We start from the raw sequence: 23,285 nt of genomic DNA on the forward strand, positions 1-23,285 counted from the left end.
TAGTGATACTGCCTCGGAAACCCAAGGTGGGGTCGCTATGAGTCGGGGCAGACTCGACGGCACATAACAACAACAACAGAGATGGAAAGGAGGAGCTCACTACCACCAAGAAAGAAGAGTCGGGAGTAGAGCATGTCCTTTGGACCTGAGGGCCCTGCACTGGACCGCCTTAATCAAGGATGCAGAGATCTGTGATCCTGGGGGTGGAGAGAGATGATGAGAGACGACAAGAGCACTGGCAGAGAAACAGCAGCAGAGGCAGCAGAACCAAAAGACGAGCTTGAGCGGAGCGACGGACTGGCCGAGTGGGGTGCATCTAGGCACTTAGCTGTGGAGCTAGGCTCACCGTCCTGCAAGTGAGAAAGCTGAGAGCCTTCAGGCAGGAGGCTTGCTGGCATAGGGGCTTGCCACTGGGCATTTCCTGGCAGAGCTAAAAGAGCTTGCTCAAGCAGGGCAGAGATCCAGAAGCCATGGGACTGAGATGCTGAGGGCCAGAGAGAGGTGTGCCTGCAGGCACTGCTGAGAAGAGGCAGTCCTGACTGAAGAACTGTATCCTGAGTCATTTCTGGTCCTGAATTGTAACTGTTACTTTTCCAAATAAACCCTGTAATTGTGAGTATTGTCTGTGTGGCCATTACAACAAATCATCAAACCCAGCAGAGGAGTAGAGAGTGCCCTGGGAGGGATGGCTGGTGTCCAAATCAGTAAAAAGTTTGGAGGGTGGAGGCATGCATGTCTGACCTCTGACTCATAGGAATCAGCCTTGGGCTGTTGATCTTGATCTTCCTCCCCACTGGTAAAGTTAGAGGAGGTCAACACCTCACCTACATTATTTGTACTCTCACTTCCTGGGAATGTAAAATGGTACTAGCACTTTGGAAAGGAGCTTACTTCCTTTTTTTTTTTCCCCCATGTTAAGCATACACTTATATGATTCAGTCTTATGACATATGAATTATAGACTTCCATTGCTACATATTCACCTCAGAGAAATAAATGTCCCCCAAAATACTTAAATAGTGACAGCAGTTTTATTCATAATAGCCCCGGACTAGGAACAGTCATCCTGCCTGTCAGTCTGTAGTACTCCGGTGGCTTGCATGTGGCTGTGGTGCTGGAAGCCATGCCACCAGCATTTCAGGTACTGGCAGGGTTCCCCACAGTGGGCAGGTTTCAGTGGTGCTTCCAAACACAGGGAGAAAGGCCTTGTGATCTACTTTCAAAACTTAGCCAGTGAAAACCTTATATGGATCACAGCAGAACACAGTCAGAGGAGAAATGCTCTCCACAGGGTTGCCAAAGGCTGTAATCTTGCAGAAATAAAAGGATAGGTGATCCAGCAATCCCACTCCTAGATATCTATCCTAGAGAAATAAGACCCATGACACAAACAGATACATGCACACCCATTGTCATCACACCATTATTCACAATAGCAAAAAACACGGAAACAAGCTAAGTGCCCATCAACAGATGACTGGTCAAAGGAACTATGGTACATACACACAACGGAGTACCAACACTAAAGAATAGCGGTAAATGAGTGAAACACCTCAAAACATGGATGAACCTGGAGGACGTGTTGCTGAGCAAAATGTCAATCACAAAAGGACAAATACAGTATGAGACCACTATTACAAAAAGTCAAGAAAAGACTTACACACAGAAAGAAATGGAAGAGAGGGAAAACCACTAACCAGAGAGTGGACATGTAGTAACTTGAGTGAAGAAAAAAAAACAAAATACAGTAAGGGAGGTCAGCACATGACCAAAGCAAAGAAGACCTATATGAGAGTTAAAGCAACACAGGTAAATACTATCACATACACAACCCTGCAATAGCAGTAATAACAATACTCTATGAATGGATACGTAGCTAGACATGCAAGCTGAACAGGTGGGGAATGGGGAATGGGAGTATACCCGTGAGAATATGTAGGTTTGGTGCAGGATATTTATGCATCTGTATTTGGGCTGCAAATATATTCACGTATAAAGCAGAGCTTACAGGGGGCAAAGTTATGAAAACGTCTTAGCCATGTCCACATTGCAGGACTGACTCACTGGGCTTGGAGATTTAGGACTGGAGTACTGGGACGTCTAAATCAGTTGGCATAACAGACCACGAAGACAATGTTCTGCATCTTACTTTGGTAATTAGTGGCTGTAGTGGTTATGTTTGTGTGTCAGCTTGGCTAGGCCTGGTTGAGTGGCTGGGCAGCTGGTGGTAGTTATTCCTCATGATGAGACTGGCAGTCAACTCCGTGGTGGGATCTACCGTAAGCAGCTAAGTAGCTGCTTTGGGTATGTGGTCTGCTTCCCATATATAAGAAGCAGCTTTGGGAATGGTCTCTAGCTTATGGCAGCTTGAACCCTGCATGTAGCAGTGTCATTGTTCAGCAGCCTGCCATGCTCTGCTGACCTTGGGACTTACAATGGACTTAAATTAATGGCCTGCTGTGAGGTTTGGTGACATCGGGACTGTGCCTTTTCAACTTTGGGCTTCTCAGCCTCAGCAGCCAGCAGCTGTCTGAGTGAAGAAACTCCTCTAGCTCCAGTGGGCCGGGAGCAGAAGGCTGAGCTGGACCCCAAGGCTGAGGGGCTTTCACCCAGCCCCTAGAGCCTGGCACTTTAAACACCTCTGCCTGGGCGTGGACACCTTCACCACACACACCCCCCAACGTGCTATTTGTGATTTGGTGGATTCCGACTCTTAGCCATGCTCTAGGACCGAGTAGAACTGCCCCATAGGGTTTCCAAGGCTCTAAGCTTTCAGGGAGGAGCTTTGGCAGCATTGTGGGTAAGGCACTCGAAGGCTGACGGTTCAAACCCACCAGCCGCTCCTTGGAAGGAAGATGGGGCAAACCCAAGGAAGGGTCACTATGAGTCGGTCCAACTTGACGGTACATAACAAGAAGTCTTCAGGGAAGAAGACTGCCTGTGGTCTCTTTCCCCCCCCCCGGCAGCGGCTGACTTTTTAGTGAGCAGCACCCTGACCCCTAACCAACCTTAAAAACCTCAACAAGTCAGTCTTCCTTCCTTTTTCATGACCTCTTGCTCTAGAGCCACACTGCTCTCTATATAAAGCCTTATGAGAAGCCCTGAACCTTTTCGTCCCCTGTGGGTGTATGCGCGTGGGCATCGCTGTGGGCGTCTGAACCACATCTTGGGTGCAGCGGCCCCAGTGGCTCAGTGCCAACCACTGGCACCGCTGTGACCGTGAGTGAGGGGCAGGGCCAGCAGTACGTTAGACCCGCAGAGGTGAGCTACTGAAGATCCAAACAGTTTTGAAAGTTGAGTTTCATTTCTTACAAAAATAGCAGGTGTATCACCTGTAAAGCTGAGTTCCCAAGACACCAGGACACAGAGTTGTTTCAGAGAAGTTTATTGGCGCTCCCGGGCGAAGTTCTCATGCCCTAACGGGGGGCTAGAGAAGTCGCGCCCCTGGGCAGGGGGCATGGACTTTTATAGACCCAGAGAGGACCTGTTTGGGGACAGCAGGGGAGTGACAGGGTCCTCTAAGGAAATGGCAGGGTTCAATCAGCTGTTAGCATGGGTCTGCACTTAATGAGCATGAGCAGGCTTCAGAAGAGAAAGTTTTTCAGAAGAGGAAGTTTGTGACTGCATGGGACTTCACAGTCTGGGCGGGTTCTGTTACTGCGGTTGTCTCATTAGGGTCTGACATCTAGAGGAAGTTGCTACCTGACATTTTGGGGCCTGGGTTTGCTTCAGCCTAACATCACCCACCTACAAATGTGGTCTTTTTCGCAGGCTATTTCTTCAGACATGAGACAAACATGACCATGTCTTTCCTCTGGGCCCCTCAATGCAGTGGCAGGTCCTGGATTAGATGTTGGAGGGAAAAGGGCATTACATGAAAAATGGGCTAAATTCACATCGGGTCTGTAGATGAGCGTGTTGTATATTTTAGGTATATTTTTAACAGCAAAAGGAAGAAATTCTTTTTTCAGAGTTTCTTGCCCGATCTATGCTTTCTGGGAGCTCTGGTGATGTAGTGCCTAAGGCATTTGACTCCTAACCAGAAGGCTGGTGTTTCAAACTTACCACCACTCCTGGGAAGGAAAATTGGGCTATCTACTTGCGTGGAGATACCGCTTGGGAAACCCAAGGAGGGGTTGCCCTGAGTCCAAATCAACTCATGGGCAATGAGTCTGGTTTTTTGTTTCGTTTTTTATGCTTTCTGGGACTTCCTCCTTGCAGCTCTGGTACCCTCAGCTTGACCTTGAACACTTTGGCAGCCCAGACAGACTCTGGGTCTGTGGATTACACCCACTTCCCGGTTTTTCTGAAATGGAGTTTGTAATGCAGAGCTGCCGAGACACCAGGACATGGAGTTGTTTCAGAGAAGTAGTTTATTAGCACTCCAGGGCCAGGTTCTCGTGCCCTAGCATCAAGGCCAGAGAAGTCGCACCCCCGGGCAGGGGGGATAGATTCTTATAGACACAGAGAGGACTTAATTGGGGACACTAAGGAAATGGCAGGGTCCAATTAGCTGTTGGCACAGGTCTGCACTTAATTAGCACGAGGGGGCTTCACAGGAGGAAGTTTGTCATCATGTGGGACTTTCCAGCCTGGGTGGGTTTTTTCACCTCAGTTGTCTTATCAGGCTGTCTCATCAGGGCCTGACACCCGGAGGAAGCTGCTAACTGAAATGTTGGTGGCTTGAGTTTACTCTGGCCTAACAAGAGTTTACAAGGGTTTATATTTCATTCTGTTTCTTGCTCTCATTGATATTCAGTAAGAGAGAAGGGGAGTAGTTATTCCATGTGCCCTTGTTCACACCAAGAGTACTGGGTAGGGAGACTTTTACAAATAAGCTTGATACAAATTTCTAATAATTTTCCAGGAAAGATTGGGCCATCTACTTCTGTAGAGATACCAGCTTGGAAACCCAAGAAGGGGTTGTTATGAATCGAACCGACTCCACGGCAGTGAGTTTGTTTTTTTCTGGTAATTGTGTTTTGCATGGTACTGCTTGGGTTATGATTACAACAGTATCAACTGGTTTTGGACATTCGAGCTCGTAAGTCTTAATTAGTATTTGTGTTTACTCACACTTCTAGGGCATTGGAACTTGATCATTAGTAAGTGGTTATTAGGCTGTAACTGGTGGATTTTCGTATGGAAGTCGCCAGGCTTTTGAGGTGCCCTGAGGTTGGACTTTAGCCTTCAGCCTTGTGGTTATCAGCAGAGCATGGTGACCATTTACATCACCAGGAACACTGATGATGTTGCCATGAGTTGGAATTGACTCTCTGGCAACTGGTTAGTTACTGGCTTACTTCCAGTTAACCCTGTCAGTGTTTACAGAAGCAGACTGCCTCTTTCTCCTGAGGAGCAGCTAATGGATTCTAACTGCTGACTTTTTGGTTACCAGCCAAATGCTTTAACCACTGCGCCGCCAAACCTCCTTGCTAAGGCTTTACAGTTCTCAAAGCTTAGCTTATTATTGGCCTTTGTAGTTCAGTGGATAGTGCATTTGGCTGTTAACCAAAAGGTGAGTGGTTCGAACCCAGCAGTGGTTCCATAAAGTGCTTCCGTAAAGATTTGCAACGTTGGAGACCTTATGGGGCAGCTCTACTCTGAGTTGGAATTGACTCCACGGCAGTGGGTTTGGTTTCATTGCCCTTAAATTTTTCTAAAAAAAATCTAAAACATTGGAATGAAAGTACGCTTTGAATAATTAATTGAATTCTCTACTAAATGAAAAATTACGAAGGATCTCAAAATTACATGACTGTATAACGTTAGTAAAATGTAAACGACGGGCACAGCCACTGCAGAGAGAAGGTGAGTGTCATTCAGGACTTTTAGTGTTAACGTGGAGTGATTTGCAATTGTTTTTGCCTTGTTAGAAAAAGCTGAGCAGTCATTATGTTTTATATATAAAACTAGAAAAACCGAAGCCACTGCTGTGGCATCGGATCTGAATCACAGCGACCCCTCCTTGGGTTTCCGAGGCGGTATCTCATGGAAGTGGATTGACCAATCTGCCTTTCAAGGAGTGGCTGGTGGGTTTGAATCTCCAGCCTTCTGGTTAGTAGTCACATGCCTTAGGCACTATGCCACCATTATGTAGCTGTGAAAATATCTCCTTTCTAGCGTTGTCTGGGAGTCTCTGGGTGGCACAAACTGGTAGAGCTCACTTCTAGCTGAAAGATTGGCAGTTCAGACCCACCCAGAGGCACTTTGGAAGACACGCCTGGTGACCTGCTTCTGAAAGGTCACAGCCTTGAAAACCTACTGAGCACGATTGTATTTTGTGTTCACGGGGTTGCTAAGAGTTGGAATCTACTAGATGGCAAATAACAACAACTTTGTCTACTGAAATGAGTTAGGGAGAGTATTACCCTAGAAACCAACCAAACCAGTCCCACTGCCATCAAGTCCATTCTGACCCACAGCGCCCCTAAAGGACAGAGTGGAACTGCACCACAGGGTTTCCAAGGCTGTCAGTCTTCACAGAAGCAAAGCCCAAACCACACCCACTGCCGTGGAGTCGATTCTGACTCACAGCGCCCCTAGAGGACAGAGTGGAACTGCACTACAGGGTTTCCAGGGCTGTCAATCTTCACAGAAGCAAAGCCCAAACCAAACCCACTGCCTGGAGTCGATTCTGACCCACAGCGCCCCTAGAGGACAGGGTGGAACTACACCACAGGGTCTCCAAAGCTGTCAGTCTTTACAGACCAACTGTCTCATCTTTCCCACAGAGTGGCTGGTGGGTTCAAACTGCTGATGTTTTGGTTAGCAGCAGAATGCCTTAATCACTGTGCCACTGGAACTCCTGCCTTGAAACCAGAATGTGAAAGATCCACCTAGAATCTCTATGTTAAATCCTAAATCTCTACTGCTGATTGCCTTAGAGGTCAATTTACTGTGGGAACTGATCTAGTCAGATATTTCTCAAAAGAATTGTAAAGAAGTGCTACAGAGTCTGAAGTCATACTGTGTTGTGGTTGTTAGCTGCTGTCGAATCGACACTGACTCACGGTGACCTGGACCAATAGAAGGAGACTGTGCCTGGTTGCGTGTCATCCTCAGGATCGCCAGCATCTTCAAGTTCATCATTTTGGCTGTTAACGTTACTCTCCTTCACCAAACTGATGTCCTTCAGTGATTGATCCCTCCTGATGACGTGTTCAAAGCACGTGCGTCAGACAGCGTCCTATTGCGATCCACAGCGTGTTCATTGGCAGTTTTTCAGAAGTAGATCACCAGGCCTTTCCTGTTGATCCGTCTGAATCTGGAAGCTCTGTTAAAACTTTTCTACCACTGCTGACCCTGCTGGTATTTGAGATACCTACCAGTGGTGTAGCCTCCAGCCTCTAACCTCTCAGCAACAGGCAAGCCACCATAGTATGAAGGACTTCAGACGAGTGGTGGCCTCTCAGACTAGAAACTATTACGTATTTCTAATTTTTTTTTTCATTTGAGCATAGAGAACTGAATCAAAAAATAAAATTATTTAAATAATGCATACTCCTACCACTCTAGGCAAAAAAAACAAAAAAAGAGAGACATTTTTCCTTTCCTTTTTGTGGTCTTTATCCCAGTGCCTAACACTGCTGGGACAATTCAACCGATGCATGTCTTTTGAACAGACAATAAGCAATTGGGGCTATTTTGTAAAGGTTGAAAAAAAAGCCAAGGTTTATTTGCAGGTTCCTCTGACTTCTATAAATACAATCTTCTTTTATTTTTTCAGGGTTCCTGGAGACACAGTGGAGAGAGAAAGGCAACATTTATTAATGGAGAAAAATAAGGCTTTGGTTGAGCCTTCCAGGCCCATTGGAAGGTTCCTAAGATGGTGAGAGAGTATATACCCTCTGGGGACCCTTGATGGCTTAGATTCCTGTGTGTCTGGTTGTTCCTTGAGATATGGGATCCTGTGGGTGTGTTCTGAGGTTAAAAAAGTGCTGCTTTTATGTGTGTGTGTATATATATATATATACACACACACACGTATACATATACATATATACATATACATATACATATATATATATATATACACATATACACGTATATATATATATATACACATATACACGTATATATATATATATACACATATACACGTATATATATATATATATTTGTTGTTGTTATGTGCAGTCGAGTCAGACCTGACTCATAGCGACCCCTCCTTGGGTTTCCGAGGCAGTATCACTACAGAAGTAGATTGCCCAACCTTCCTTCCGAGGAGTGGCTGGTGGGTTTGAACTGCCAGCCTTCTGGTTAACAGTCAAGTGCCTTAGGCACATGCCACCAGAGCTCCGTGTGTGTGTGTGTGTGTGTGTGTAAAAGATTGTGTTTTCAGTGAAGGTTTGCATAGCAGTTTCCTTTCATGTAGTTTCCTTTTTCCTTACATTCTCATCATGGTTTAAATTGAAGGCTGTTTGGTCTCACAAAGGTGATTTTTCCAAGGAGCACAGTACTTATGGGTGATATTCATTATTTTGTGAACCAATCTAGCTACAAGGTGACCTCAGGGTTCAAAGTTTGAAGAATATCTCAGGTCTGTAGTCTTGGGGAGTTTTGCAGTCTCAACCCATCCAGTCAGTCTGGTTTTTACTTGTTTGTTGCTTTGAGGAATTTGAGGCTGTGTTCCACATTGCTTTCCCGTTCTGTCAGGGTCCGTCTGGTTGATAGTGGTCGCGGGGCACCATCTAGTTGTGGAGCGGCTTGCATTTTCGTTCATTCACTTGCTCCGCAGGCCTGTGGAGCTGCCCCGTGAACCCAAATGCAGTCGTGCTCCATTGGGTTTCAAGGCTGTTGTGACCTTTTGGAAGCAGGTCACCGGGTGTGTCTTCCAAGCTGCCTCTGGCTGGGTTTGAACACCAATGGAAACCCCCCGTGGGGGCCCAGTCCTCTCTGTCTCTGGTTTCAAAACCTTGACTCTGACCATGATGACGTCATATCAGAGCAAACGTGATCCTAGGGCTGCTCCTCCAGCTGTCTCCCTGGAGCAGGGCTTCCCCAGCCTCGGCCATGCCCTTGACAGTCCCACGGCATGGATCTCAGATCTGAGCAGACCCATGCTTTCCTGAGGTCTCATTTGTGATCAGTTAATCTGCCGTTATGCATGGACTTGGAATCCAAAGTCAATGAACATGACCAGTGATTTCTGGGTATCCAATTCAAATACTCTGCATGCATAGAAGCCCTCAAACTGGGGACTATAGAGGTAAGTAGTTATTTTGGGGGTAAGTTATTTTGTTTGGGGAGCCAGCACGTTCCTAACAATATCCTAAGTCATTTTATGCTTCTGTTGTTAATCATCACAAGCATTTTGTAATGAGGGTGTGAAATCTTTGTCTTACAAAGTGAAAAAAAAAAAGAAACTAATAGAGAGGTTAGGCAGCCACGTTGTCTGGAACGTAACTGCTAAGAGAGGGCCGTGCAGGCACTGGCTTCAGGGTCCTTCAGTCTCCACATTGTTTTATTAGTTCCCTCTGAGTGGGTTCCGACTAATGGCAACCCCGCGTGTGTCACAGTAGAACTGCCCCATAGGGTTTTCAGAGCTGTGATCTTCCAGGAGGTAGATTCCGGAGTGCCTCGGGGTGGATTCAAACCACCAGCCTTTGGGTTGCACCACCCAGGGGAGAAGGATAGTTGATGCTGTTAGCTGCTGTCGGGCCCATTTTGACTCATGACCCTGTGTGTTCAGACTGGAACTGCCCCATGGGGTTTTCAGAGCTGTCACCTTTCAGAAGCAGATCACCGGGCCCGGGAGTGGTTGTGAACCACTTGGAGTTGAGCGCTTTAACTGTTTGCACCACCCCGGGGCTCACGTGGTCATCATAATCCATGAGGAAATCATACTGAACACAGAGATCTTGCTTTTTAAGAAATTTAGTTCAATGTGACTTAAACAGACTGATACTCTACCCTCTTTTGAACCAGTTGAAGATACAGGAGGTAAAAGGTTGGTGGTTTGAACCCACTAGCTGCTCTGCAGGAGAAAGATGTGGCAGTCGGCTTCCTAGAGATTTACAGCCTAAGGGGCCGTTCTACTCTGTCCTCTAGGGGCGCTGTGAGTCGGAATCGACTTGACAGCAGTGGGTTTGTTTTGTTTTGTTTTCACAGTTTTCAAGAATGCAGTATCATTCAACAAGCCTAGTAGAAGTGTTAACGAGTACCACAGTGTAACAGACATCATGTCAGGGAAAGCAGAGGGGTGGCAGACACAGAGGAGACCCTCCATGAGATGGGGTGACATGATGGCTGCAACAGTGGCCTCCCACGGACCAAAGATGGTGAAGATGACTGAGCTGTCATATGTAAGATCACCATGAGTCAGCACAGCTTGATGGCAGCTAACAACGACAAACAGACATTAAAACCAAAACCAGTTGCCGTGGAGTCGCTTTTCTGAGTCTTGGCGCCCCCCATGTGTGTCAGAGTAGAACTGTGCTCCATGAGGTTTTCCATGGCTGTGATCTTGCAGAAGTAGATTGACAGACACCGCCAGATGGATTTGAACCACCAACCTCTCATTTAGCACTTGCACACTTCACCATTTGCACTACCAAGGAGCTCTATAACGAGCCTCAGGGCTTGAGAGGAATGAGGCCTGCCTCCTGAGATAACTGTGTGCAGAGCAGAGACAGGCAGAGGCGTAGCTAATTCCATGAAATAGGGGGTAAGATGGGCTCTTGTCATAGGGCAGTGTCAGAGAAGGCATTTCTCAAGATGGAACACCTGACCTGGGCCACTTCTACTACATCACAGTGAAGAGACTGTCCCCACCACCAAGTTCCCCCGACCTGTTCACATTACAACTCCGTTTGTATTTTTTCCAGGTTGTTTGAATGGAGGTCCGGTACAGACACAATGGAAGACTTAGAGCTACCTCAGAAATTTAAAAGGAGAGCGTCAAGTGCCCATCCTGCTCACCAGACTAAATCCCAGGATGATGCCAATCCTAGGTAAGGGCAACTAGACTGTTTGAGGGGAGGTGAAGATTTTGTGCCCTGCTCCTCTCCTTCATAGAGCTGCATGTCTGAAGCAGGAGCCTCAAACAAGTGATCCCTGTGGAAGAAGAAAAAGAAGTAAAAGATCCCGCATCTCTTTCCTCAGGCCGTTCTCATGCTCGGCCTGGAGCCCTCACCTGGCAGAAGCAGAAAGCAGTAGAGAAAGACCACGGTTGTATGGGTTCACGTAACACATACATGATCTTACTGAAATCCTGGGTTTCAATCACTTAGGTTAGGGCCCCCCTTCTCTTGGGCACCGTGGCATAGTGCCTAAGGCTTTAGACTGCTAACCAGAAGGTTGGTGGTTCAAACCCACCAGCCACTCCACGGAAGGAAGATTGGGTAATCTGCTTCTGTAAATTTACTGCCTCAGAAACCCAATGGGGGTCACTGTGGGTTGGAATTGACTAGGTGGCAGTCACAATGAGTCAGAACCCACACATCAGCTCACATCAGCAACAACATGGCTGATAAACAGTGGCTTTACTGGGGTATCGGAGGTGTGACTGTACCAGCATGAGTGCCTGTAAGACTTTTTCTTCTTTTTTTAATTTTTATTGTGATTTGGGTGAAACTTGACAGAGCAAATTCGTTTTCCATACAACACTTCATACACATTGTGTCTCATGACATTGCAGTTCCCCACAATGTACCAGCTCTCTTCCCACTTCCTCCCCATAGTTACCTCTTCCCTGTGCCCTTCCCTCCCATGCACTCCTGTCCCTTGAACTTTCTCTCTATGCAAACACTGCCCTTCTGTTCTCCCATGGTTGATCACTCCAAGGAGTGTATCTACCTGATATAAATGTTCATCCTGTAAGCATGTCTCTTGTCTGGCTGGAAGCCATGGGAGTGAGTTCAGTTCCAGACCTGAAGGGCACCTAAGGGCCATAGTCTCAGGAGTCTCACCAGGCTCTATCAGACCAGCAAACCTTTTCTTTTTTTTTTATGATTTTGAGTTTTGCTCCACATTGTTCTCCCACTCTATCTAGGATCTCCTGCACCGATCCCGCTCCAAGTGGTTGACAGTGGTACCAGGCACCTTCTTCTGGTCTCATGGTCAAATACTGCCTGTAAGATTTTTGGGCAGCAGAAATTTATTATTTTTTAATAAAAATATCCCCAAAACATTTTCTTTTATTTTTACTGTGATTTGGGTGAAAGTTTACAGAGCAAATTGGTTTTCCATTCAACAACCCATACACATTCTGTTTTGTGACATTTACTGCAGTCTCCACAATACAATAGCACTCTTCCCACTTCCTCCCTGCAACCACCCCTTCCCATCCCCCTCACTTTCTAGCTCTATCCCTGGGCAAGCGCTCTCCTCTTGATCTCCTATGCTTGATTGAACAAAAGCATTTTTCATAAGCTCAGCTCACATGTATCAATACACCGACAAGGCTAAAACTCTATGCTAATGGACTTTTTGAACCTTGTAACAGGGTCCGGTCAGAGCTGTTGTTATACCCAATTCCAGTGATGCTTCGAATCATGTGCTTTTGTCTGTCTGTGCAACAAGCATGTGCTGTGTTTTGATTGCTGCAGGTGTTTTTATGTCATTGATATGTATGGAAGGCGGTGCATGGATAGGTGACATCATGAGTGACACTGCTGGGCAGCATCTGCCATGGTTAAGTGACTGCTGATCACACCTCTCTCACCACCAGACCCCTCCCGTATATTCATAGCACAACTCCCGTCATGTTCTTCTCAGGACGTTTGATGAGACGGAGAGGACGGAATATACCTTGATATATTCTGCTTTGGCGACAATAGCACCTTCATGGTTTCAACCCTATGTGGATGCATATTTCAGGTAAGAAGAACGTTGCTGGGGGGCAGCTGACAGTACTGGATGCTGCTTCGCGGTTGCACAGAAGGACATGGGAAGCGGGAGACTATTTGGATCACACAGATCGCGGAGAAGGAATGAGCTTATACAGTATTACCTGTGGATTCAGAAACTTCTGAATAAGGCCAGCCACCTCTTCTAGCAGGGAGGTGTCTGGGGAAGCCATATACCAAAAGGCAGTAACTGATGGCAATCAGAGACCAGGCATTATTGGTTGAGCTGAAGCCCGACAACCAATGAAATGTTCTTGGAAACTGCTCAGTGATCAGGCTGAGGACTGGACTGGGACTCCTAAGTGGCTTTCTGCTGAGGGTCTAACCAGGGGAAGGGAGAAGCCTTGATTTGTAGCATTGGCCAATTTCCATGTGATAAGTATTCCCACTGGGATAGACTTCAAACTATAACATGATGACTGTGAACATGGAGTTGAGAGGAAATGTGCAGGAGCCCTGTGTTCTAGACTGTCTTCAGCACACAGACACAATCCTTACAGTAAAACCCATGAAAGCTGGACCCTGTGTAAGGCAGAAACCTGTCACAAAAGGAAGACGCAAATATTTTCCACTAACAGTGAGCGATAGGGAAGTGGTTAAGACTGCACCCTGTCGAAGGCAGAAAACTTGTCAGATGGGGAAAATGAAGGCAGTCTCATGGAGTTGGGGCTCTTGCAGGTTTCACTCAATATGGACAATAAACACCAAGAGCATAGAGCTCATTGCCACCAGCCAGTTCAAGCCCACGGCCACCCCTGAGCATAGACTATAGTAAAAGAGACGGACTACAGTAAATGCAGTAGAGCAATTAATTAGAAGGCAGTAAGTTTTGAGTGTGTATTACCTTTGCTTTTAATACAAAATATAATTTCGATGTAAGTTTAAATAATTTAATTTTTAAAAAAATTTTATTGTGATTTAGGTGAAAGTTTACAGAGCAAATTCACTTTTTTTTTTAAATTGTGATTTGGGTGAAAATTTACAGAGCAAATACACTTTCCATATAGCAGTTCACATACACTTTGTCTCATGACATTGACCACAATTTACCACAATGCAACTTCTCCCCTCCTACTTCCTCCCGATAGTTACGTCTTCCCTGTGTCCATCCCTCCATGCCCTCCTGCCCCCTGAGCTGTCTCCGTGTGCATAAGCAGCCCTTCTTTCTCCTGAGCTTGTTCTCTCCAAGGAGTGTATCTACCTGAGGTAAATGTTCAACTCATATGCCTGTCTATTGTTTGGCTGGAAGCCACAGGTGTGGGTTCAATTCCAGACCTGAAGGGCAGCTAGTGGCCATAGTCTTAGTGGTTCCACCAGGCTCTATCGGACCAGCAAACCTGGCCCCCCACCTTTTTTTTTTTTTTCCAAATGATTTTGAGTTTTGTTCCACATTGTTCTCCCTCTCTATCCAGGATCTCCTACGTAGATCCTCTTCCAAGTGGTTGACAGTGGTAGCCGGGCACCATCTAGTTCTTCCGGTCTCAGTTGTATAGGCTGCAGATAGGATGGTATACCAGTTGTTAGGACTAATTGTTTCCATGAATTTTTTGTTTTCTTCATTCTTCTTTGCTCTGGATGAGGAGAGACCCATCGTTGCATCTAGATGGCAGCTTACAAGCTGTAAATTCACTTTCCATACAGCAGCTCACATACACTTTCCCATAATGCAACAGCTCCCCTCCCACTTCCTCCCCGTAGTTACCTCTTCCCTGTGTCCTTCCCTCCATGCACTCCTGCCCCCTGAGCTGTTTCCCTGTGCATACACAGCCCTTCTAGTCTCCCATGATCTCTGCAAGGAGCGTATCTACCTATAAATAATTTAGTTTTAAATAATGGTTGTATTTAACAATGTGCTTGAAAAATTCTGGAATATTGAACAATTGCTTTCACCATCTGCTGTGAGCTGGCTCCAGCTCACCACGGGGTTCCTGCCAACCTCCTAAATCCCAAACTTACCCTCAACCAGCCGTCAGCATTCAAAGTGACCATGCTCCATTGAGAGAGTGTATAAAATGGACCATTGTTTTCAGTATTCTGTGTGGGGGTGACATAATCCATAGGTCAATTAGTAGGCTTAGCCATAGCCCCAAGTCTGAGGAAGACAGCCAAGGATCACTAACTTTATAGCCTGCCCACAAAATGCTTCTGAGACAAGAGCTGCAGGCCTTTCTTCTAACCCTCTCCCCCATTTGCCCTATTCTGTAACCCCTTTCATGTTGGGATGAATACATGTATCGTCTATATCAAAGATTCCTTGGATACATCAAGAAATTGAGGGAACCTAAGAAAATGTCAGCAGAAAACTGGACCACGTTTCATGAATCCACAGCAGCTCCTGTCTTCCCCACAGCAGTAGTTGTTTCTCTTTCCCATTTAATCACATCCTCTCTTAGTGATGGGGACTTGTGCCTTCTGATCTCCTAGGTCTTGATTTATTCCACATTGCAATACCCCAAGGTAGAGAACTGGGTTGAGTGGATGGTCTTCATCCTGAAGGCACCATGTCTGTTAGGAAATACGCCTCTCACCAGGCTCTTAATGAATCATGGCTGTCCCTATGGATCATGGTTTTCAACCTTGGCTCAACATTAGAAAGTGGGAGGGTTTAAAACTACTGTTGCCTAGGTCCCACCTCCAGCTTTCTGATTTAATGGATCTGAACTGTGACTTGGATATGGTGAGGAGGTGGGTTAAAACTCCCCAGGTATACAGTTAAGGTTGGGAACCAGGGTCAGTTACTGAGTTGGTCTTTGGATCCCAGTGGTCATATGGCACCAGTCGGAACAATTTAAGTAAAAGAAACTGGGGATGGCCACTTGGGGCACTGTTGTAATAGAAAGAAAAAAAGCAAGAATAGTCTAGACACATTCCATGTATTTGGTTAGCACTTGTTTCTTTATTCAAGCCATCTCTTCTTTGATTACCTAGATCAGCTCTGCCCAATAGAACTTTCTTTGGTGATGGGAATGTTCTCCTCTGGGTCACCCAGTATGGTGGCCATTATCTACATGTGGTTACTGAGCACTTGAAATGTGGCTAGTTCCACTGATTAACTGAATTTTCAATTTAATTTAATTTCAATTTCAATAGCCGCAGGTGGCTTGTGGCTACCACATCGAAAGGTATAGGTGTAGAGTTTGATCGCCTCCCCTTCGTATTCATGAACTGATTCTTAGTTTTTTTTTGTATATTTGAAACTCAAGGCCCTCAGACGTCAAGAAGCCAACAAACCAGCAGCAGTCTCTCCTGAAGCACCAGAGACAATTAACAGGTAATTTACCAATACAGAGAACGTTTACGGAAACTTGCGGGGGTTCTACTTGGAGAAGGAAGTTTGAGGCCTTTCATGGCCTCACAGTGGGTTTTGTGAAGGTTCAATGGGAGTCCTGGGGTGCTGGAACAGTCCACCTGCTCAGCTGCTAGAAACCTCTCGCGAGTGGCCTGGCGATCTACTTCCCAAAAGTCGCCCACTAGCGTAGTGCCTAAGGCACTTAAATGCTAACCAGAAGGCTGGCAGTTCAAACCCACCAGCCACTCCTCGGAAGGAAGATGGGGCAGTCTACTTCCGTGGTGATACTGCCTCGGAAACCCAAGGAGGGTCGCTATGAGTTGGGTCCGACTCGACGGCACCTAACAACACAACAACAACAACCCCGTGGAGCACGGTCCTCTGACACCACACGGAGTCCTAGTCACCTTGACAGCCGCGGGTCTTCCCCACAGTGCACGTGCAGCCTGAACGGGAGTACAACACGCTTCCAACCTTAGACTTTATTTCTCACATGAGTCTGTCATCCCAACACCGAGATACATTATAAACATTCTCTTTTTATCATCCATGGAAACACAAAGGATGGATTCTATAGATTTTAATTTAGAGATGAGTAAAGTAAACTTGAAGGTGAGAAGGCACTGACCTTCATCCAGCTGGTAGCATGAGCATGTTTGCTTTCATCGGAAGGAACCTTACTTTTGTTGGTTTTGTTTGTTTGTTTTGTCCTAATCCATCTCAGTCTTCACAACATAGTGAAGTCGTGGGTCGTTAGAGGCTGAGACCTTTTGAACCTTAGTCCTGGGGTGGGCCTGGGCTGATCAGCCTCGCTCAACGTCCCAGGTCCTCTGATTGCACATCCACGTCTGCACGCTGTGGTTGGAGGACTGTCCCACGTGGTGTGGAGGAGTTTGAAGGGCAAGTGAGATTCCAGAGCAAGGTCATGGTGTTAGCTGTCCCTCGAGGCCAGGCTTGGCTTCTGTGCCATGTGGCTGTGGGGTAGATTCATTTGTATTAACATGAGTCGCTGACACTGAGTGGACATAGTTCTCTAGGTACCAGGCTGTAGGTGCCTAGAGGGGATGACAGCAACTCTGTAAGGTTCAGAGAGTATTCTCACTGTCTTACACTGGAGGACACAAGCTTAGAGAGGTTGGGTAACTTCTTACACAACTGAGGCTTTTCACTATACCTGTCTCCTTGTTCTCCTCAAACACTTGACAGTGAGATCCCTTCATGTGTCATTCTTTGTAAACTAATTTCGTCAAAGGACAGTATATCAGAGACTTTTCTCATACAGTGTATAAATATTTGCTGTGAGTGAACAGTCATCATCCCAGAGCTGAGCAGTGGGGCTGGAACCCAGCAGAGCAGACGTGCAGGGTCCCAAGAGTTGCTGATAGTCGCTGCCTGCTGGGTTGTGGCAGTGCTCAGGAGAACCAGGCAGGGTCTGGGGTCATGTGGGAGGGTGCCAGGGCTCCTAGGAGGAACCTGTGTTCTTCTCCCTCTTCACCTTCTGTGCTTGTTCCCTTTTTTTGGCCCAATTCCTCACCATTAGAAGATAATATCTGCTATTTGTGACAGTGTAGAAATTAGCTGCATTGCTTCCAGCCCTAGGGACATGGTTCTCAGCACCAAAGCTGTTAAACCTGGCTTCCCAGAACACCACCTGAAACTTGGTGGGTACCATCTTGTGCCTTTCCTTTTTCCAGATTCAAAACCCACCACCCTATGTTCTAGTCACATAGTTTCGTCTCCAACATCTGTCTGTTCCCAATAGCGTGTGTGTAATTCAGCATCCAGGACTCCTTCAGATCCTGCCCTGCATCCACCTACGCCCAGTATGGTTTGTTTTTATTTTCAGGAGATGTTTGTTGAGCAGTTGTTGTTGTTGTTATTTGCCGTCGAGTCAGCCCCGACTCATAGCGACCCCTCCTTGGGTTTCCGAGGCAGTATCACTACGGAAGTAGGATTGCCCAACCTTCCTTCCGAGGAGTGGCTGGTGGGTTTGAACCGCCAGCCTTCTGGTTAGCAGTCAAGTGCCTTAGCCACTATGCTACCAGAGCTCCCAGCTAATGTTTTCCTAATCTCTCTTGTGATATTAAAACAGATTCATCAAGTTATCAGTTTTGGGGACCTGATGGAAATGTGGCTATTGACTTGATTGATGGAAACCTAAACACATACAGGTAGGAACAGAATATGATGACTGTATGACTACAGCTCTAATGATTCATTATTTAAGAGATCTGAACTTTTTTTTTAAATTGTGATTTGGGTGAAAGTTTACAGAGCAAATTCATTTTCCATACAGCAGCTCACATACACTTTGTCTCATGACATTGACTGCAATTTACGACAGTGCAACAGCTCCCCTCTCACTTCCTCCCCATAGTTACCTCTTCCCTGTGTCCTTCCTTCCATGCACTCCTGCCCCCTGATATGTGTCCCTGTGGATACACAGGCCTTCTATTCTCCTATGATTATTCTCTCCAAGGAGTGTATCTACCTAGTATAAATGTTCACCTCACATGCCTGCCTTTTGTTTGGCTGGAATCCATAGTTGTGGCTTCAATTCCAGACCTGAAGGGCAGCTAGGGGCCATAGTCTCAGTGGTTCCACCAGGCTCAATTAGACCAGCGAACAAGATACCCGAACTTACCTGTTTATTTCCTGCACTGTTGAGTTAGTATTTAAATTTCAACATATGCAGATGTGAGGATGGCAGGGCTGTTGCTACCAACTGTACCATAAAAGGGGTAGAAAGGTGGGAAAACCCTACTCTTAAGGATTGAATTGTGCCCCTTCCCCCCCAAAATATAAGTGGTAAATCCCATCCCCTGTACTTGTGGTTATAATCCCACTGGGAATAGGTTTTCTTAGTATGCCAGTGAGGCAGGATTAGTGTAGGGGTTTGAGATGGAAAAGGAGATTAAGCAGGTGAGCGGAGGTGGGGGGAGAGATGCCAAGTCTTAGGGAGATCGCCAAGGAGCAGAAGTTCAGCTGAGACCAGGACATTCTTCCAGAGCAGACAGGGAGGGAAAGCCTTCCCTAGGGCCGGCACCCTGAATTCGGACTTGCAGCCGCCTCGCTGTGAGGAAGTGCATTTCTGTTTGTTGAAGGCGCCCACTTGTGGTGTTCCTGTTACAGCAGCTCTAGGGAACCGAGACCCTCACCTTTTTTTTAAAAAAAAAAAAAAAATTTTATTGTGATTTGGGTGAAAGTTGACAGAGCAAATTCCTCTTCCATACAGCAGCTCATACACTTTGTCTCATGACGTTGACTGCAATCCCCCACAATGCAACAGCTGCCCTCCCGCTTCCTCCCCATAGTTACCTCTTCCCTGTGTCCACCCTCCATGCACTCCTGCCCTCTGAGCTGTCTCCCTGTGCACACACAGCCCTTCTTTCTCCCATGATTGAGCTCTCCAAGGAGGGTATCTATCTGATGTAGACGTTCAGCTCATATGCCTGTCTTTTGTTTGGCTGGAAGCCACAGGAGTGGGTTCAATTCCAGACCTGAAGGGCAGGTAGGGGCCATAGTCTCAGGGGTTCCACCAGGCTCTATCGGACCAGCAAACCTGGTCTTTTTTTTTTTTTTATGATTTTGATTTTGTTGTGCATCGTTCTCCCTCTCTATCCAGGATCTCCTGCACAGATGCCTCTCTGAGTTTAGACCCCACCTTTGTCATTCACTGCAGAGTAAGGAGCAGCATGAGTCCAGTTCTCTGCCAAAATGAATTCTGGCCTCAACGTCCCACATTTTCACTGCTTGTCAATAGCCATTGCCATGGCAGTTCCTCTCGCTCTGGCCATGACCCCCCAGCGTTAGGTCGGACCTCATAGTTACCTGTGTCCTTCCCTCCTGAGGGAAGCTGTCTGTCCTGAACTGGGTCAACATCCCTGGTCACCTGCGGCTGGGTCTTCGGGAAGCAGCTGTAGGCTTAGGAGTCTGCACAGCTCCCTGTAGTTCAGACGAGCCAGTCAGTGTCTGTCTGTCTGTCTGTCTGTCTGTCTCTGTCTTGTCCCCTGGGACTAGGTCACAAGCTGGAAGGACTCTATCCTTCTTCAGCAGCGACCTTTCTCTATCACCCAGCCACCCAGAGCTGGGTGCACACAGGCCACCTCTGTCCTGGCAACCCCTGCAGGCTCGTTGCCTCTGTGCATTCATTCATTCTCTAGACAAAACAAACCTGTTGTCATCGTGTTGATTCTGACTCACAGTGCCCCTAGAGGACAGAGTGGAACTGCCCCACAGGGTCTCCAAGGCTGTCAATCTTCACAGAAGCAAAGCCCAAACCACACCCACTGCCGTGGAGTCGATTCTGACAGCGCCCCTAGAGGACAGAGGAGAACTTCCCCATAGAGTTTCCAAAGCTGTCATCTTTACGGAAGCAGATAGCCTCATCTTTCTTCCAAGGAGCTGTGTTGACTTTTCAATTACCGGTCGAGTGCTTAACCACTGTGCCACCAGGGCTCCTTAATTCTCTAGAATAGCTCACAAAATTCACAGAGACCGTTACCTCTACTTACCCATATATTATGAGGATACAAGCATAGAAAGACATCAGGCAAGGTCTGGGAGCATCCTTGGTGTGGGGCCTTCATTGTCCTCAGGGCCTTGCCAGCTCCCCCTCCTGTGCATGGATGGCCTCAGAGACGTACCTCTAAGTCCCAGGTCCCTGAGTCACTGAGACCTCAGTGAACCTGTGTGACTTGGTCTTAGTGCATAAAAAACCCAAACACCAAACTCACTGCCACTGACTTGGATCTGCCTCATAGCGACCCCTCCTTGGGTTTCCGAGGTGGTATCTCTATGGAAGTAGATTGCCTAGTCTTCCTTCTGAGGAGTGGCTAGTGGGTTTGAACTGGCAGCCTTCTGGGTAGCAGTCAAAGGTCTTAGGCACCACACCACCAGGTAAATCTAAGCAAAGAATATGCATGACCGCATTAGGCCCCTCTCCCTTCCTGATGTAAGTTACATTGCCGGGTGGGAGGCCTCTGTATCCCCTACTCACCTGACTATTTTGTAAAATTAGAGCATCTGATGGCCCAGGTTATTTTCAGAAGCCAGAGTCGAAGGGTCAAACCAAGGTCTTTGTCCCACGATAGAGTACAGAGAAATTGGGGCTCACGGAGCTGAATGGAATTCCCAGAGTCTTCTCATTTAGTAAAGTTGTGAATGAGTCTTGAACCCGTACTGAATTCCAAATACTGCGTTGCTCCCTACGGTGTGATTGAAGTTAGAGTCTCGGTGGCCCTCCCATCGTGGCGGGGTCTCGGTGGCCCTCCCATCGTGGTGGGGTCTTCTGGGTCTTGCAGTGTCCACTTCCCCACGGCCGGCTGGTATCTGTGGCCAGCCACGGGCGTGGCCTTTGGTGTCAGGACGGCGGTGACTGTGAAGATTGCATATGCGTCTTGGAGGAAGCACCTGGCCCAGCAGCAGGATGAGAGCTGGTTGACGGCAGGTCCCTTGTTTGACATCATAGTCGACCCTGAGGGGGCCATATCCAAAATGCATCTCCCCCACTTCATCTCCCTCCAATTAGGTAACGAGGGGAGGGAGGAGGTGGTGGGAATTTTGGGGCAACGTTTTGTTCCATTGTCGGGCAGTTCCCCTGAAGAAGGTGAGGTTGATATCTCCTGGTTCCAAGTCACCCATTCCATTGTCATTGTGGTTACTCTGCAGAAGATGAGGTTGACATCTCCTGGTTCCAAGTTGCCCATTTTACGGATGAAGGGATGGTCCTGGAGCAGCCAGCCCAGGTGGAGCCTTTTTATGCTGTCCTCGAAAACCCCACTTTCACTCTGAGGGGAATGCTACTGAGGCTCTTCAGCGGGACCCATCTCTCAGTCCCCATCACCTCCACCACACTGTTGTATTATCACCTTCATCCTGAAGACATTAAATTCCACGTGTACCTTATACCCAGTGACTCCTTACTAACCAAGGTAAGGCTGGTGGCCTTTTGGGTTACAAGAAGGTGAGAATTATATTCCCAGTGATCACCTTGGTCTTTCCAGCCCCTTGTCAAACAGAAAGGACAGGAACAGTTTTAATCGAGCAAAGCATGAATCACCCACCATGCTGTCACTTTAACGCGTGTTTATCATGGCACCCAGGGCAACAGCCGGAGACAGGAATTCAGTTGTACTGAAAAATGAGCTTCCCTTTTCTGACTCTCAAAGAAAGGAGAAAAAGAGGATACATTGGGGTTTTTCAGAGGAAGGACAGTCCACAGACCTCATCACCATGTTTAAAATTGGTCATAGCTGAATTAAACACACACTGAATCATACCATACATTCCACTTTTTAAAAATGTAATTATTTGTGCCACTCTTTTTGCTTATTTATTTCCTTTCCCTTTCCATTTTTTTTTTTTTTTTTTTTTCATCACAGGCAATAGATGAAGAAGAAGCTAGGTTCCATGGTGTGCGTCTGCAAACCTCACCCCCACTGGAGCCTCTGAACTTTGGTTCCCGTTACATCCTGTCTGGTTCTGCACACCTGGAAATAGTTAACCAGGTCAGTGGAATCTGAATTTAATTCAGTAGGTTTCACTATACCTTGTACTTTTGAAACATACAACAGGATCTTGGCAAAATGCAACACTTTGCCCTTATTAATGTCTAATATACCCATTTTAACCATTGAAAATAGAGACAAAATACTATTAATCATACTATGTGTTTCCAAGACCCTAACATAGAGTTAACTTCTTGGCCTTTGATGTATTTATTTTGTGGTTAAAATGATAAACTGTTTCTTCTTTATAACTGACAGTTCAATTTGCCTGGCACCTTGCTTTCAGGCCTGACCCATTGTCCAAGGAAAGCACTGAATGTGTCCGTGTGAAAGTCATGGAAAGAGGAGCTGGTTTTACACTGTGTATTCAGTTCTATGGACTTTTTTTCATTTGCGGCTTTTATATGTGTTCCATATGATTACAATTTTCTTACTTATTATTTTAATGGAGCATAACATGCAATGCAGTGAAACTCCTGAAGCTCATTTCAGTGCTCCACTGGTGTCCTTCATTGAGGTAGACAGAGAGAGACAGACAGACAGGTAGACAGTCGCCAGATAGACAGACAGACAGACAGCTGCTATGAAGTCATCTCCAGCTCACGGAGACCTTTTCTTTCCTTTTTTTTTTTTTTT

General features: G+C 46.6%; 1 protein-coding gene across 1 annotated transcript in view; it reads left to right on the top strand.

Moving 5' to 3' along the window:
* Positions 1 to 18,225: 18,225 nt before the first annotated feature.
* The window catches only part of CARD8 (caspase recruitment domain family member 8), a gene marked incomplete at its 5' end in the record, with an annotated part of 22,634 nt that continues 17,574 nt past the window's right edge, over positions 18,226 to 23,285 (top strand). Inside the window, 4 exons of the mRNA XM_007943025.2 lie at positions 18,226 to 18,311; positions 21,444 to 21,670; positions 21,814 to 22,073; positions 22,524 to 22,649. Coding sequence (XP_007941216.2) covers positions 18,226 to 18,311; positions 21,444 to 21,670; positions 21,814 to 22,073; positions 22,524 to 22,649 — 699 coding nt within the window. The remainder of the gene's footprint in view (positions 18,312 to 21,443; positions 21,671 to 21,813; positions 22,074 to 22,523; positions 22,650 to 23,285) is intronic.

Source organism: Orycteropus afer, unplaced genomic scaffold (assembly GCF_000298275.1).
Source record: "Orycteropus afer afer isolate SDZICR_OR568_19922 unplaced genomic scaffold, OryAfe1.0 scaffold00099, whole genome shotgun sequence".
Lineage (NCBI taxonomy): Eukaryota > Metazoa > Chordata > Mammalia > Tubulidentata > Orycteropodidae > Orycteropus > Orycteropus afer.